Below are 16195 nucleotides of genomic sequence, written 5' to 3' on the forward strand. Positions count from 1 at the left end.
GCATTCAGCTCTTGTAAATGCAGCGCGGAAGGTTGTCTCGGAGGCGATTCTGTCGGCGATCCCGCCACCCTACGATCTCAGATTTTTCCAGGCCGTCTTCCCTCGTAACCGGCAGGCCAATTGCCTTTCTTTTTCCCGCGGCAATAAAGCTGCTACCGCCTTTAGCCGATATATCGACCGCCCTCTTCCGGGGCCATGCTATATCTTCTGGTATCGAGAAAAAAGCACGGCTCGTTTGCCTCGCGGTAAGTCAAAACTCGCGCCGTGTCGGCTATATGAGGCCGGAAAAGGCAATCGACCAGGGCTTCATAAACCAGCGTACACATGCGGAAGTAAAAGAACGCGGTATGTTTTTAAAGTACCGTAAATAACTTGTAAAAATGTAGTCCTGCTGCAGCAGGAGCCTTAAAGTTTTCGGTGACACTACAATGGACGTCTTTTTTGCAGGTTTGCTTTGTTTCGTTTTTCTTTTGTTCTTCAGCTTGTGCGCCTCAGAGACAGTAATGTGGCGTTCTCGAACTCAAAGTCAGTCACATATTGAATGATGGCTGGACGTCGTTTTACAGTGGATACACTCAACCTACGTTTCTTGGCAAAGCCATAATGAAGTGGTTTTGCTAGCAGCTTGCTTCGATCTTTCAATGTTTTTTGGTTTAGATAAGTGTCTGAGCAGCGTGTGATCCTCACACATGACATTTCAATCTGGTGAAGAAGACAGCACTGTTCCATGGGCTATTTCGGAAGGAAACAAAGAACCTGTGAGTTGGTTTACAGTAGCCACTTTCTAACGTTCTTGGTCATCCGCTAGTCTCCTCAGCTCGGTGCAACTTCAACTTAATTTTTATTTTATTAGCTGATCAGTACACAGGGTGCTTGTACTAACTTGAGGCGACTAAAAAGCTCGAAAACGAATCATCGTACGAAAAATGTTTTATGTGAAAAATTAATATTAGTAAAAGAGACATATGTCTGTGTTACACCTGGCCACTTCCTACTAAACACCCCTCTTGCGTGGGTGGGGTCAGCTTTGTATTTTCAAGTGGGAACTCCCCAACTTATTGCATAATCGGCTTCTAGGCAAAAAAAAAAAAATTCTGCGGTTTACTCAGCTTATTATTTCCCACGCGTGGTAGATGGCTTTGATATCGACGGATACCAAGTGGGCATATTTTTGCAATTAAGGAACGACGCCTTTGATTCCACATTTCGTTTACGATGCAAATGTAAACCTTCGTGTTCTAATGGTTGATACTGACGTTCACAAGTTACTTGAGTGTTGCAAACATGATCGCACAGTACGAATAATATGGGCACACGTCATCATTTCAGGTTGTGTTCCCTATGGGGTTGATCGTGGTGAGACCCCAGACCGTCGGAATGCTTGATTTCGGTGGCCGCCCTCGAAACCCTTTATCAAGGTGACTGATTTCTTCGGTGCGTGTTTACACCCAACCACTGTAACTCTCGCACTGGCCGCTACACGCCTACCGCCGAAATACGAGGGCAGTTCAATAAGTAATGCAACACATTTTTTTTCTGAAACAGGGGTTGTTTTATTCAGCATTGAAATACACCAGGTTATTCCCCAATCTTTTAGCTACACAACACTCTTTTTCAACGTAATCTCCATTCAATGCTACGGCCTTACGCCACCTTGAAATGAGGGCCTGTATGCCTGCACGGTACCATTCCACTGGTCGATGTCGGAGCCAACGTCGTACTGCATCAATAACTTCATCATCATCCGCGTAGTGCCTCCCACGGATTGCGTCCTTCATTGGGCCAAACATATGGAAATCCGACGGTGCGAGATCGGGGCTGTAGGGTGCATGAGGAAGAACAGTCCACTGAAGTTTTGTGAGCTCCTCTCGGGTGTGAAGACATGTGTGAGGTCTTGCGTTGTCATGAAGAAGGAGAAGTTCGTTCAGATTTTTGTGCCTACGAACACGCTGAAGTCGTTTCTTCAATTTCTGAAGAGTAGCACAATACACTTCAGAGTTGATCGTTTGACCATGGGGAAGGACACCGAACAGAATAACCCCTTCAGCGTCCCAGAAGACTGTAACCATGACTTTACCGGCGGAGGGTATGGCTTTAAACTATTTCTTGGTAGGGGAGTGGGTGTGGCGCCACTCCATTGATTGCCGTTCTGTTTCCGGTTCGAAGTGATGAACCCATGTTTCATCGCCTGTAACAATCTTTGACAAGAAATTGTCACCCTCAGCCACATGACGAGCAAGCAATTCCGCACAGACGGTTCTCCTTTGCTCTTTATGGTGTTCGGTTAGACAACGAGGGACCCAGCGGGAACAAACCTTTGAATATCCCAACTGGTGAACAATTGTGACAGCACTACCAACAGAGATGTCAAGTTGAGCACTGAGTTGTTTGATGGTGATCCGTCGATCATCTCGAACGAGTGTGTTCGCACGCTCCGCCATTGCAGGAGTCACAGCTGTGCAAGGCCGGCCCGCACGCGGGAGATCAGACAGTCTTGCTTGACCTTGCGGCGATGATGACACACGCTTTGCCCAACGACTCACCGTGCTTTTGTCCACTGCCAGATCACCGTAGACATTCTGCAAGCGCCTATGAATATCTGAGATGCCCTGGTTTTCCGCCAAAAGAAACTCGATCACTGCCCGTTGTTTGCAACGCACATCCGTTACAGACGCCATTTTAACAGCTCCGTACAGCGCTGCCACGTGTCGGAAGTCAATGAAACTATACGAGACGAAGCGGGAATGTTTGAAAATATTCCACAAGAAATTTCCGGTTTTTTCAACCAAAATTGGCCGAGAAAGAAAATGTGTTGCATTACTTATTGAACTGCCCTCGTACAAGGCACAACCACTGTAATAAGGTAAAATGTCCATGAAGTGATAGCCTCACATGCCATGAATATTCACCGAAATCAAGCACCCAAATGGTAGGAGGCAAAGGGACTCACTGATATCAAGCGCCGTTGTTCCTGGATCGAGCTGAACATAGTTTCTAACCAGACACTGAAACAACTAACCGTATCGCACTGTACAACAAAATTTCCAACACTAAATTCCTAACGTAAATATCAACTGTTAGAACACAAAGGTTTAAATTTACACCATACATGAAATGTAGAATAAACTTCATCGTTTCTTAATTGCTAAAACAGGCGTGCTGGATATTTTTTGATTACAGCGTCGTCTACCACGAATGGCCAGCTGTAGCACAGATGTCTCGTCTACTAACATTAATTTCTCACCTAAATTTTTTTTCGAGATATTTAGTTATCTCAAATTGAAACAAACACACTGTATTTTAACCTAGGTCGCGCATTCCCTTTCTTTCCTTCCACTGTTCCTTCTGAAACTGCCTTAATGTACGACCTGTCAGTGAATCTCCCCTCCTAATTAATACTTCCATAGATAAGCTTTCGCTCACAACTGCCAACGTTGTTTTGTTTACCCACGATGTTTGTAGATTTCTCCGTTAACAACATAACTCAAATGCTACAATCCTTTTCTGTCCTGCTGCTACTGTTGTCCACGTCTCACTTCCCGCGAACCACCATGCCCCATACAAACGTCCTTATCTCATTCATTCTTATTTCAGTTTTAATTTTTTCCAAGCAGAGTTTCTTTTTCTTGTTGAAAACTAATTTTGCTTGTTGTATTTTACAAATGACAAACACGCCAAATTGTTGTTGTAGGCAGTTGTAACTCCCGCCAGGCACGACGAGTTGACTTTGAAGGACTACGTTAGAAAGCAGCTTGAATTCGTGCAACATTTTCTTCAGGAACACGAGGGCGGCTAGGACTCTTTCCTTTACACACACATCCTGAGTCTAGAAACTGTCGCTGTCATCTGCAAATGCTCCACCCACTCGGAGGATTAATTTGGTACCTCAACCTGAAACGTCTTTGCACTGTAATCACGGAATTGAAATTCGCAAACTAGAGAACACAAAATTATTTCTACTGCGGAGTAGCCATTTTAAACATATGACGCTTACCAAGCAAACAGAAGACAACTGACATCTAGCGGCTATTAATATAAACTAGACTGTGTATTCGTTTCTCCATTAGCCGAACCGAGGCACAGCGATCTATAGTTTGGACAAAATAATACTTTGTAATACGTATATTCTTTTTGAAACACCCTGTACTCTCATACTAGCCTGTGTAGTGATACAGAAGAGAATACAATTATGCCTTATAACAATAACAGATTTGTGAAGAGATAGGGTTTATAGCTGTCAAATAATTGTGAAACTTCATAGATGACCATCAACTGTTTATTTTTATGCTCAGTGCTACCAGTTTCGATCAGTAGAATCATCAAACTTTGGTTCGGCATGATAATAGTCTACTAATGGAAACCGGTAGCACTGAGCATAAAAATAAACAGCTGATGGTCAACTACCGCGACGTTTCTCAGAAATAACAACAATACTGAATAAATAAATTACATCTGATTTCTATAAAAATAACAATTATCAACATGTATCAAATTATTAAAGAATAAATAGCACCTTCTTACTTAAAATCGAAGAAAATAAGTCACACGTAATTTCTTCAAAAACATAAAAATTCGCAGTATGTCAAAAATCGAAATCCGTTAATTTCTTACAATAACATATGAATATTCACGTCGCACATGTCACTTTGTGGTGCCATAGCAGGATGCGGTAGCACGCCGGTTGCCGAACGCTTTTGTCTATACAACTATGGATCTAACCGCCCCCTTTCCCATCCCACGTCAGGATTCTCCCATTCCACTCCGCATCATGGACTGGATCAGATACCATTCCCATACTTCTGTTTGCTACCATTCAACCCATCCACTGCAATACTTGGTCTCACCTCCACAGTTACAGCCCAAAAGATCCCTTTCTTTATAACGACAATCTGCGACCTTACGGATCAGCTGACTCTCTACCTTCCAACCACCTTTCCCTAAGGCACGCCCCAACAGTAGCAAATGTGCTGTTGATCATTTTTAGATCTTCACCTCTCATCTTTTCATTTTAGTTATTATATTTGTATTACATTTCATATGAAAGTTGTAAAGTCAAAATATTTAAATACCAAAAATTAAAACTATATTTTTAATAATTTTTAAGAATTGTATTTCAGTTTCCTGCATTTAAACTCGATTGCTTGAAAAGTGGAATGTTAGATACCGAAACAACTCACCCATGCCCATATTGGGTGAGGGGGATGAAACACCAATAATGAAACTTCCTGGCAGATCAAAACTACGTGCCGGACCGAGACCTTTGTCCTTCACGGGCAAGTGCTCTACCATCTGAGCTACCCAAGCACGACTCACGACCCATTCTCACAGCTTTAATTCCGCCAGTACCTCGCCTCCTACCTACCAAACTTCACAGAAGCTCATCTGCAGATCTTGCAGAACTGGCATTCCTGAAAGAAAGGATGTTGCAGAGACATCGCTTAGCCACAGCCTGGGGGAATGTTTCCAGAACGAAATTTTCAATCTGCAGCGGAGTGTGCGCTGATATGAAACTTCCCCGCAGATCAAAACTGATCTGCCAGGATCTGCTAGGAAGTTTCACTCAACTGACAGTTCTTTAGGCTCCAAGATAGCCAAAAGAACGACACCCTGCCTATCACAAAAGCCTGTATACATCAGTTTGGCTGTAGATTACTGTTGGTGACATCACGTCTGATCTCTAGAGATGATGTTGTTCAGATAACTGTCACCTTCATGCACGTATTGATCCAGAAGGTTCCGATAAATTTCCAATCAACGATTTTATATGTATCGTGTAAAAATCCGCGAGACCCATCTCGCACACACTTCGTGATAATCAAGTTAGCGTAACATCTACTCTAAGGCATTACAGTCGACATTTGTATGTGGACACAAATCCTTGACCGTATCCCGTCACCGAGCGAGGTGGCGCAGTGGTTAGCACACTGGACTCGCATTCGGGAGGACGACGGTTCAATCCCGTCTCCGGCCATCCTGATTTAGGTTTTCCGTGATTTCCCTAAATCGCTTCAGGCAAATGCCGGGATGGTTCCTTTGAAAGGGCACGGCCGATTTCTTTCCACATCCTTCCCTCACCCGAGCTTGCGCTCCGTCTCTAATGACCTCGTTGTCGACGGGACGTTAAACACTAATCTCCTCCTCCGTATCCCGTCACCGAGCGAGGTGGCGCAGTGGTTAGCACACTGGACTCGCATTCGGGAGGACGACGGTTCAATCCCGTCGCCGGCCATCCTGATTTAGGTTTTCCGTGATTTCCCTAAATCGCTTCAGGCAAATGCCGGGATGATTCCTTTGAAAGGGTACGGCCGATTTCCTTCCCCATCCTTCCCTCACCCGAGCTAGCGCTCCCTCTCTAATGACCTCGTTGTCGACGGGACGTTAAACACTAATCTCCTCCTCCTCCATATCCCATCGTTTATAACGCATGAGTTGAGCGAGACGCTGTACTTGGAGGGATGGCTGCTTACAGCGCAACCGTACGAATTGTCCCTCACTGACTTCAACATATATAAATTGGAAGACGCATATCTCAACTATTTTAGAGAAAATCAAGTTCGGAGATTTTAGGCCTGCTTGTGTTCATCGTATAGTCAGTACTATTCAAGGAGTCCGCAACCGACCGAGTGAGTGCTTAATTTTATATGCGCGAGGTCTGTGGATCGAATCTCCCTTCTGGTGCTAATTTTTTGGTGAGCTACCTGCAACAATACTCGGTGATAAGCGTTGACATTGTGTGACGATCAAGAATCGTTTAAGAATGTAATCCAACTTTGTTTTGCGATAAACTCATCCGTGCAGTGGTACATAGCTATACTTGTCACAAATATAGTTACAGTGACATGAGTATAAATAAAATGAGTACACTTATTTGAATGTTAGTTTCGTTTATTCTTTCTTTATCGCCAGTCTCCCTAACAAATACTTGTTCTCCTTTTTTCAGAATAAGGATTAGGGAAATAATAAATGAATCATTAAATACTGACAATTTGCACTGTCTTAGTAAACTATTGTTAGAATGACATGCGAATTGGAAAAAGTACGGGCGGTGAGATTCAACCCAGAGACATCTGTCTTTTCAAACTAAGCACCTACGCTCTCGGCTGCGCACACCTTCAGTACTAGCACTCGCACAAACTTCAAAGTGGCGCACGAAACGTTCCAACATTAGTTTTGATAGAAATATATTTATTTGAGTCGAAATACAGAAATGTAAAATAAAACATGTTAACAATATACCTAAACGTTATGTTCTGCTGATGAGGAGTTCAACAAGACCACCATCACGTCTGTCAATTTCCTCAGTACGATCTCCAATGTTTCGACACATATCTCGTTGCTAGCCTCAATTATCAGCACTCGCAGTTTCAGCATTGTACGAGGATATTTAGGGAAAATCTTTTCCTTTAGAAATCCCCGAGGAAAAAATCACACGGATTCAAATCACGATCGTTCGAGTGGCAGTCTTGTACACACACGAAACTATTAGGAAGTCTGTCTGGAATGAGACTGCCTGAAACGTTTCATGCTTGAAGTTTAAGACAACATTAGTTGTTTGTGGTATGGCTCCATACTGCATGAACCTCTGGTTTTCTAATTGAAACCATTTTGTAAGAAGCTGCTAAACAAAACAGCTACGCAGCGTGTTTAGATAACGTTCACTGTTCACTGTGTATTCAAGAGAGAATGACCCTGTTACCACATGACTTGAATCAGAGGCCCATATATTACTTCTTGCAGCATGATGCACATTTTCATGAAGCACTTTGGGACTTTCGGAAGCCCAAAAGCGCACATTTTGTTTATTAGCAACGCCTTCATGGTGAAAATGTGCGCCATCTGAAAAACAAACATTGTTCAACAGTTCACCTTGATTCACAGCCCATTCAGCGAACGTTATTGTTCGATGTTTTTTGTCCGTCATTAATTTAGGCGACACTTCTTTTGTACAGGTACAAGCGCAGATCAGTTTTTAAAATTCACTGTACAGATCGTCTAGAAAAACCAATTTAAGCAACTGTTTTCCTTGTTGATTTGCCTGGGCTTCTCAGTAACGTTGCTCTGACAGTTCGACATTCTGTCGAGAACGAACATTGGCAGGCTGTTCGCTCTTCCTCTCAAGCAATTATTCGTTACTATTAGATGTTTCGTAAGGCCTACTTGTTGCTTTAAATGAGGCCGACCATCGAGTTTTCAATTGTGTACGAAACGATGTCTGTGAAAGCACTGCACTTGTCGTTCCATGAAAAAATAACACAGTTTCAACACGCTCTTCAACAGTCAGTCTTCCTTCGTCAGCCGTCTTGGAACGATACACAAACAATGCACTCGGAAATAAACAAAACTAATCTCCATGAACTACTCCCACTTCTGTCAACGTAGCACACAATAACAACTGGTAGCCTAAAAAATTAATGCCAAAACAAATGTTGGATCATTCCGTGCGCCATCCTGTACATACGCACGCCTAAAATTTTCCAACTCGGTTTTTTGGTAAACGGCTGAGAGTTGTACCTTCTCGTTCGCAGATATTGAAGTCCTAGTCGTGCGCTATAGTCCCAGTCAATACGAATCAAATCGGTGATGGGACATTCGTGCGCTTCCGTTGTAAGAGTAGTCGAACGCGTCGTGGCTTTTACTGCTCATCACTACTAAACCGCAGTACCTATCGTCTCAGACCAGTCACTCCTACCTTTAGCAAGCGTCTATGTATCCCCATTGGTGCAAGTGTTCAGCACCTCAATGTCAGTCGCCATTTTGGGACTCTCCCCTGCTGTTGTTCTCATTCTCAGGGTAACGAAACCAAAGTGATATTAGCGGGAACATATAAAAGTTAGTACCACATCAACATCATCTGGCTCAGACACTCAAAAGCAGACCCACAAAAAAGTAGCAGGCATTAGTATGGGAATGAATCTAGCACTGTCTCAGTCGCCACTGGACTGAATTACTGATCACCTACAGCCTGCCCACTTCACTGTATACTGTATTGTATTGCTCAATCCACCAAAGTACTGCTGATGGGCACTTAACCCTTTCGTCGTAAAAATTATTAAGCAGTTTTTTTAATGAATGGAGAGCAGATAGTAGTTAACAGATAGGTATATTTATCATACAGGATATCAAATTTGCTCCGACTGTGAAAGTGAGGTCACACAACAAGGTGGGAAGTATTCTTCCCACTGCCCTTCCTTAGAGTTAAATGACAAAAACAACTTTTTCAATATATGTCATATATATTTGATAAATTTACTTCTCTTGTTACAGTGATTGTTCACAATTACTTGCCATGAAATTTTCTGAAACATGGGTCTATGCAAAGTGGTATTTGACAATATGTACAAACACAGCGAGTGCTCTTTTCCGCAGTTTAGGTACTACAATAGCGGCACGTCCAGTAGGTTTCTCCTAAAATGGGTTGATGCTCCCCTACAGCCACATGACGAAAATCTTCAGGTACTTTACTGCTTTTTGCCAGAAAGACAGGTTTTTGTCCACGCCTTTTTTGGGATGAGAAGCCAGCGATCAGTTGTCTGGCTAGATGGATCCTGTATGTGAGCTGATCATGTTGCCCACTTTCTCTTTTACTTATTTTCCACAGGATAAAACTGTTCACTGGAGCAACATCCACCAGGAAATAAAATATTCTGTGCCACCATTTTACAGAACGTCTGCCAATAGCATACCTTCCTCGTAATTTATCAAACTTATCGACACCACCCATTATTTTGTTGTATTCTGCCACAAGAAATCTCTGTACTAGTACCATCCTTGTTTTTCCTTTTCACTGTGGCTGTTTCTCATGGGTCATGAATTGAGGACAGGAAAGTGAGTGGATGGTTATCCATCCATTTTACTGCAGAAATGGCTCCTTTTGTTTCAAACTGGAATTCCCCTCGTTCCAATTTTACGTGCTCCTTCATAGATTTGGGTAAATCAAAAGTATTTGCCTTATACTATAGCTTTGAGGAAAAAATTACAAAATGTCACGCAAACAGCACTGAAAGGCTACTCTGCAGAGCAACACTCAGCTATACAATGCCTCTGCGCGAAGGTACAGCACAAACGGCGGGAACTTCCGATTTGAAGTAGTACCCTATACTGTTCACTAGGTGGTAACACCGTACAGAGGTGGGAACTGTGAATACCACGGGACTAGGAGCGAGTTCATTGTAGTGGGAAGCATGTTTGCCACGGCTCACGAAAGGGTTAAGCATCCAGTTAGTGCTCCTCTTGTAATCTGGAAGCCCCTGTCAGTGTCTCGGCAGGAATCGCTCTCCTTCCATCCCACTAGGGCAGACAAATGAGCGGCTTTCTGCGTGTCGACAGGACGAGCACACGATCCTGCGCTCATGGGCCGTCAAGGACTTCGCGCCGAGCGTGCCGCAGTACGTGCAGATCTTCCGGCCGGAGAACAAGCTGCACGTCAAGTTCGCCGAGCACGTGGTCTGTGAGGACGAGTTCAAGTACGCGCTGCTCGCCAACAACTGCACCTGCCCGGGCGCCTCCACGCTCGTCACTCTGCTGTTGCACACCTCCAGAGGACAGTGAGTAATCTCTCTCTTCCCTCTCTCTTTCTCTTTCTCACATGATAACAGTTTTGTGTACACGATCCAGTCACATTAATGTGACCACCGTCTATGTTCGATATCATCGTGCGATGACCAGTCACAAACGGCGGGTGGCAGCACTAGCGCTGGAGGGTACATAAAGCTTGTCGGTGGTGAGGGGGATGAGGGGGGATGCGGAAAACAATGCTCCTGCTATCCTAAAGGGCAACCGAAGATATTTGTCTGACATCCAAAAGAACATGATCATTGGCTTTCGGGCCAACGGTGGACGTATTTCCTAAACAGCTAAGTCTGTAAACTGTTTGCGAGCCACCGTGGTTAAAAATGGCCTTATCCAAAACTGGAGCCGAGACAACTTGGGTGCACCACGGGCCATAGACGATAGGGATCAACGACGGTTGCGGATGTATGTTCAAGCGAATACACTAGCAACTGTTGCGGAACTGATCGCACATATTAACGAAAAGGCTAGTAACAGTGCCACCTCAACGAACATTCAGCTAACGCTGCTTCGTATTGGCTTCTGCAGCAGGTGCCTAATTCGTGTACCCATGCTAACTGCTGTTCATCAGCAACTGAGGCTGGAATTTGCATGCCGGTAAAGCAACTGGACTTCCACTGCGTGGCGAAAGGTGCCAAATGAATCTCGTTTTATGCTCCAACGTACAGATGGCCGTTGATGTGTACATCGTGAAACATCTGAAAGCAAACACCCTGGAAGTAGGAGGGAGCATTATGGTCTGGAGAATGATTTCTTGGCATTTCCTGGTGACCATTTGTGGGAGGCAAAATGGATCAACTCAACTCTGCATCTCTTCTTGTGGACCATGTCCCCCACTACATGCAGTTTGTCTTTCCTCAGCATGGTGACATCTACCAGCAAGACAACACAGCGTGTCACACAGCTCGTAGTGTACTTGTGTGGTTCGAAGGCCACCAGGATGACTTTACTGTGCTCCTCTGGCCACCAAAATCCTCGGATTTTGAACCAGTCGAGAATCTGAGGGACCACCTCGGTCGGGCTGTTTGCGCCATGGATCCTCAACCGAGAAATATTGCGTAGTTGGCCACGGCAGTGAAGTCAGCGTGGCTCCACACCCCCGTCGGTACCTGCCAGAATCGATCTACATCTACATACATACTCCGCGATTCGCCATGCGTGGCGGAGGGTACCTCGTACCACAACTAGCATCTCCTCTCCCTGTTCCACTCCCAAACAGAACGAGGGAAAAATGACTGCCTATGTGCCTCTGTACTAGCCCTAATCTCTCTTATCTTATCTTTGTGGTCTTTCCGCGAAATATAAGTTGGCGGCAGTAAAATTGTACTGCAGTCAGCCTCAAATTCTGATTCTCTAAATTTCCTCAGTAGCGATTCACCAAAAGAACGCCTCCTTTCCTCTAGAGACTCACACCAGAGTTCCTGAAGCATCTCCGTAACACTCGCGTGATGATCAAACCTACCAGTAACAAATCTAGCAGCTCGCCCCTGAATTGCTTCTATGTCCTCCCTCAATCCGACCTGATAGGGATCCCAAACGCTCGAGCAGTACTCAAGAATAGGTCGTATTCGTGTTTTATAAGCGGTCTCCTTTACAGATGAACCAAATCTTCCCAAAATTCTACCAATGAACCGAAGTCGACTATCCGCCTTCCCCACAACTGCCATTACATGCTTGTCCCACTTCATATCGCTCTGCAATGTTACGCCCAAATATTTAATCGACGTGACTGTGTCAAGCGCTACACTACTAATGGAGTATTCAAACATTACGGGATTCTTTTTCCTATTCATCTGCATTAATTTACATTTATCTATATTTAGAGTTAGCTGCCATTCTTTACACCAATCACAAACCCTGTCCAAGTTATCTTGCAACCTCCTACAGTCACTCAACGACGACACCTTCCCGTACACCACAGCATCATCAGCAAACAGCCGCACATTGCCATCCACCCTATCCAAAAGATCATTTATGTAAATAGAAAACATCAGCGGACTTACCACACTTCCCTGGGGCACTCCAGATGATACCCTCACCTCCGATGAACACTCACCATCGAGGACCTGCCAGAACATCTCGACTCTCTTCCTGCACGTCTCGTGCTGTAAAAGATGGTTATTGAGGCTATTGACAGGTGGTCACGCTGCGCGGAGTGGCCGCGCGGTTAGAGGCGCCATGTCACTAATCGTGCGGCCCCTCACGCCGGAGGTTCGAGTCCTCCCACGAGCATAGGTGTGAGTGTTGGCCTTAGCGTTAATTTAGTTTAAGTAGTGTGTAAGTCTAGGGACCGATGACCTCAGCAGTTCGGTCCCTTAGGAATTCACACACATTTGAACAGGTGGTCACGGTAATGCAGTAGTGCAGTAGTAGGATGGCCTACTCCACACTCAGGTAGAGCTCCAGGCTCAAAGTGTTCGACAAGGAAAAGTGGATGACGTGAAATATAATACAAGACATTATTTATTTTTAGTTTACATGACTTTTTTTTTCAAAATAAGCTCCTTGTGAATCAGTAGACAGCTGCGTTTCTTAAAACTGTTCGAAGAAATTCTGATATTCAACCTTTGAAACTACCTACAGTACCATGGTCATAGTCCTACGGATATCTTTGAAATTGTGTCGAAATGCTTCCCTTTCACTGCCATTTTCAGTTTCTGAAATAATCAGAAGTTGCAGGGAGACAAACTAGCCGAATAAGAAGTGTGTTCGAGGGCCATGACAAACTTTTGGATCAAGAAATCGAGTACGATCTTGCTTCCGTACGCGGGTGCATTCCCGTGCAACGAACATCATGATCCCTTGATGCTGGTATTCAGGCCTAACCCGAACAATCCTCCCCCAAGCACAGTTTAAAACACCCAATTACCGTAGCAACCTGCATTCACCGTTTGACGTTATGGAACGAATTATTTGTGGATGATTTCTTTTGAACCCATGAAAACAGTGAACATTGTATTGACACGGCTTCTCTGCATGCGCATTTTTTTTTTTTTTTAGGTCTCAGAGATTCTGGACCTTTCTATCCCGAGCTTCGGCTCGTAGTGAGAACGCAATGTCTCATCGCTTTTTACGATACAATACGTGAACTCTCGTTCCCTAGCGCGCGATCTTTTCGTATCTGTGCATTGCTCCGTTCTGCAATCTTTTTGAAAGCCAGTGAATGACTGGAGCACAAAGCGACAGCAGATCACCTTTTGCCCCTAATTTTCAGTTACGATCAGTGGCTTTTCGCCGAACTGTCCTAACGGATTCGTTCGTCGTATGTCCCATATTGATTTCAACGGTTATCTCACGCAGTGTTGCTTGTCTGTTAGCATAGACAAGTCTACGCAAATGCCTCTGCTCCCTGTCGTTAAGTGAAGGCCGTCGGCTACTGCGTTTTCCGTGATGAGAGCTGATGGCTGAAACTTGGTATTCTCGTCACACTCCTGACACTGCGGATCCCGGGAATATTGACTTCCCTAACGATTTCAGAAATGGAAAGTCCCATGCGTCTATCTCCAACTTCCATTCCGCATTCAAAGTCTGTTAATTCCCGTCGTGCAACTATATGAATCACTTGAGTACAAATAACAGCTCCGCCAGTGCACTTCCCCCCCCCCCCCTTTCATACCTTGTGTAGGCGATACCAACGCCATCTCCATGCGTGCAATCTGCATTCCATGACTTTAGCATCTCCGTGTAGTATTGATTGGGCCCTGACAGAACTACGGTACTGGAGAAACAGACTTGTTGGTTCGCTGGTCCCAGTGTGTTATTGCTGCTGGATGTTATTCGTGTTGCCCAACCTTCGTGTTCTTCAAGCCAAGTGTTAATGCTTATTTTAATACTTCATTTGCAACTTAACCGCATGTGCGAGGAATATTCAATAAGATGTCATGACGAGTGGCGGCCTAGGTCCTTTGTGATGTTTAAATATAATATTTAATGATCTTTCTCGTCAAGTTTAACAATGTATCAATACAGTGCGTCTTGGCTATCTGTTGATACGATCTGTGTCTGTTCTTGTGAATGGTAGGAAAACCTTCGTCTTTAGCCGGTTCTTTCCGCTGGATGCTCCAAATCTTTTAGGATGCAGGATGCAGTGCCCTCTCTATCAGAGTAGCCGTTTCACCTGAAAGTAATTCTTAATGGTCGAGTTCTTACTCTATGCTCAAGGATTGCTTCAGCCCAGTCCACCTCACCTTTTTTCTGCTAGTGATGGTGACCCGAATTTTTGTGAAGTTTGAGTGGGCTTTCTATAGACTTTATGCTCTGAAGCTCCTTTTTTTTATTGTCTTGGTTCCAGTACTTCTAATTTGATGAGACACTTCTTGTCAATGTGAGAAATAACAACTGCGTCTTTATAGCCTCTGATTATGTCACCAGAATTATAAGAGGATACGTTAGGCATGTACACATGTATTGAACTGGGGACCTAGAAACGACGGAGGGGCTTCGTCCCCGCCGTAGTCCTCATTGATACACAACCCTACACCGAATCTAGGCTTATTGTGCTGTTCAGCCCCCAGTGGACAGCCCCCCCCCCCTCCCCCCCGGGAACGTCTTATTCCAGACGAGTGTAACCCCAACGTTTACGTGTTAGAGTATTGATGGTGTACGCGTACGTGGAGCAATCGCCGACAAAGTGTAACTGAGGCGGAATAAGGGGAACAAGCCTGCATTCGCCGAGGCAGACGGAAAACCGCCTTAAAAACCATCCACAAGCTGACCGGCACACCGGACCTCTAATCCGCTTGGCGGATTCGTGCCGGGGACCGGCACGTCTTCCCACTCGGGCAGCAGTGCGTTAGACCGCATGGTCAATAGAGAAATAAACCTGAAATTATTCAGTCATATGAACGAAGTATTGTTTGCACCTACGGTTCACAAATTCACTCATGTTGCGTATAAGGCATTAAACACAGCATGTATGTAAAGAATGTTTAGTAATTACAACAATGTCAACCAGACAAAATTGTGAGTTCCAGACGATGGAATCAGTCCACACACATGCTGTACTTAAAGTATAATATCACAACCAAGAACATTCGTAACAGATATGTGAGGACAAGCGAAAACTTCGTTACATGTAAAGAGTATAGTATATTCCTTTCATCCATTGCCTATTCACACAGAAACAAAATCCGCCAATGCGGTCTTTCTTATCAACAAATTATCACGGGTTCCAGAGAAAAGTTAAAAGTATACAGCAGAGTGTAGTTATCGTATGAATTCAATTATCAGTGGCTCTTTTTATAGGTAACTCCGCACTGTAAGATACTTTTTTCCTTAGCTTCAGAACACTGCCTTCCTTGCGTGCACAGAGTTCGCCTGATTTACGCCCATCGAGACCTTGTGTACCAGCATCTAACGAATATCGCCTTGGGAAAATGGAGCTTCTTAAATGTCCACCATTTCTCCAGGTATTAACGCTATAGTCCATTTTGCGTAAATTTTATAACTTTCAGCCACGCTCCTCGTACGAACCATTATCACGGGATCTAATGATTGCGAAAATAACGGGCAAACTACAAATTGTTCTTACAGGGCCTAGTTCACAAAAAAAATCGATCATGTGGCTGGACTGTGGCACTGCGCTGTTTCTCTCTGTTTACAGGTAATTTTTGCTTAGCCGCGCGGG

General features: G+C 44.3%; 1 protein-coding gene across 1 annotated transcript in view; it reads left to right on the top strand.

Annotated features, from left to right (window-relative positions):
- LOC124621966 (potassium channel subfamily T member 2) overlaps nt 1–16195 on the top strand; it is a 700004-nt gene that overhangs the window by 417745 nt on the left and 266064 nt on the right. The window contains exon 10 of the mRNA XM_047147499.1: nt 10327–10544. Within this exon, the coding sequence (XP_047003455.1) occupies nt 10327–10544 (218 nt within the window). The remainder of the gene's footprint in view (nt 1–10326; nt 10545–16195) is intronic.

This window comes from Schistocerca americana, chromosome 1 (assembly GCF_021461395.2).
Source record: "Schistocerca americana isolate TAMUIC-IGC-003095 chromosome 1, iqSchAmer2.1, whole genome shotgun sequence".
In the NCBI taxonomy this organism is placed as follows: domain Eukaryota; kingdom Metazoa; phylum Arthropoda; class Insecta; order Orthoptera; family Acrididae; genus Schistocerca; species Schistocerca americana.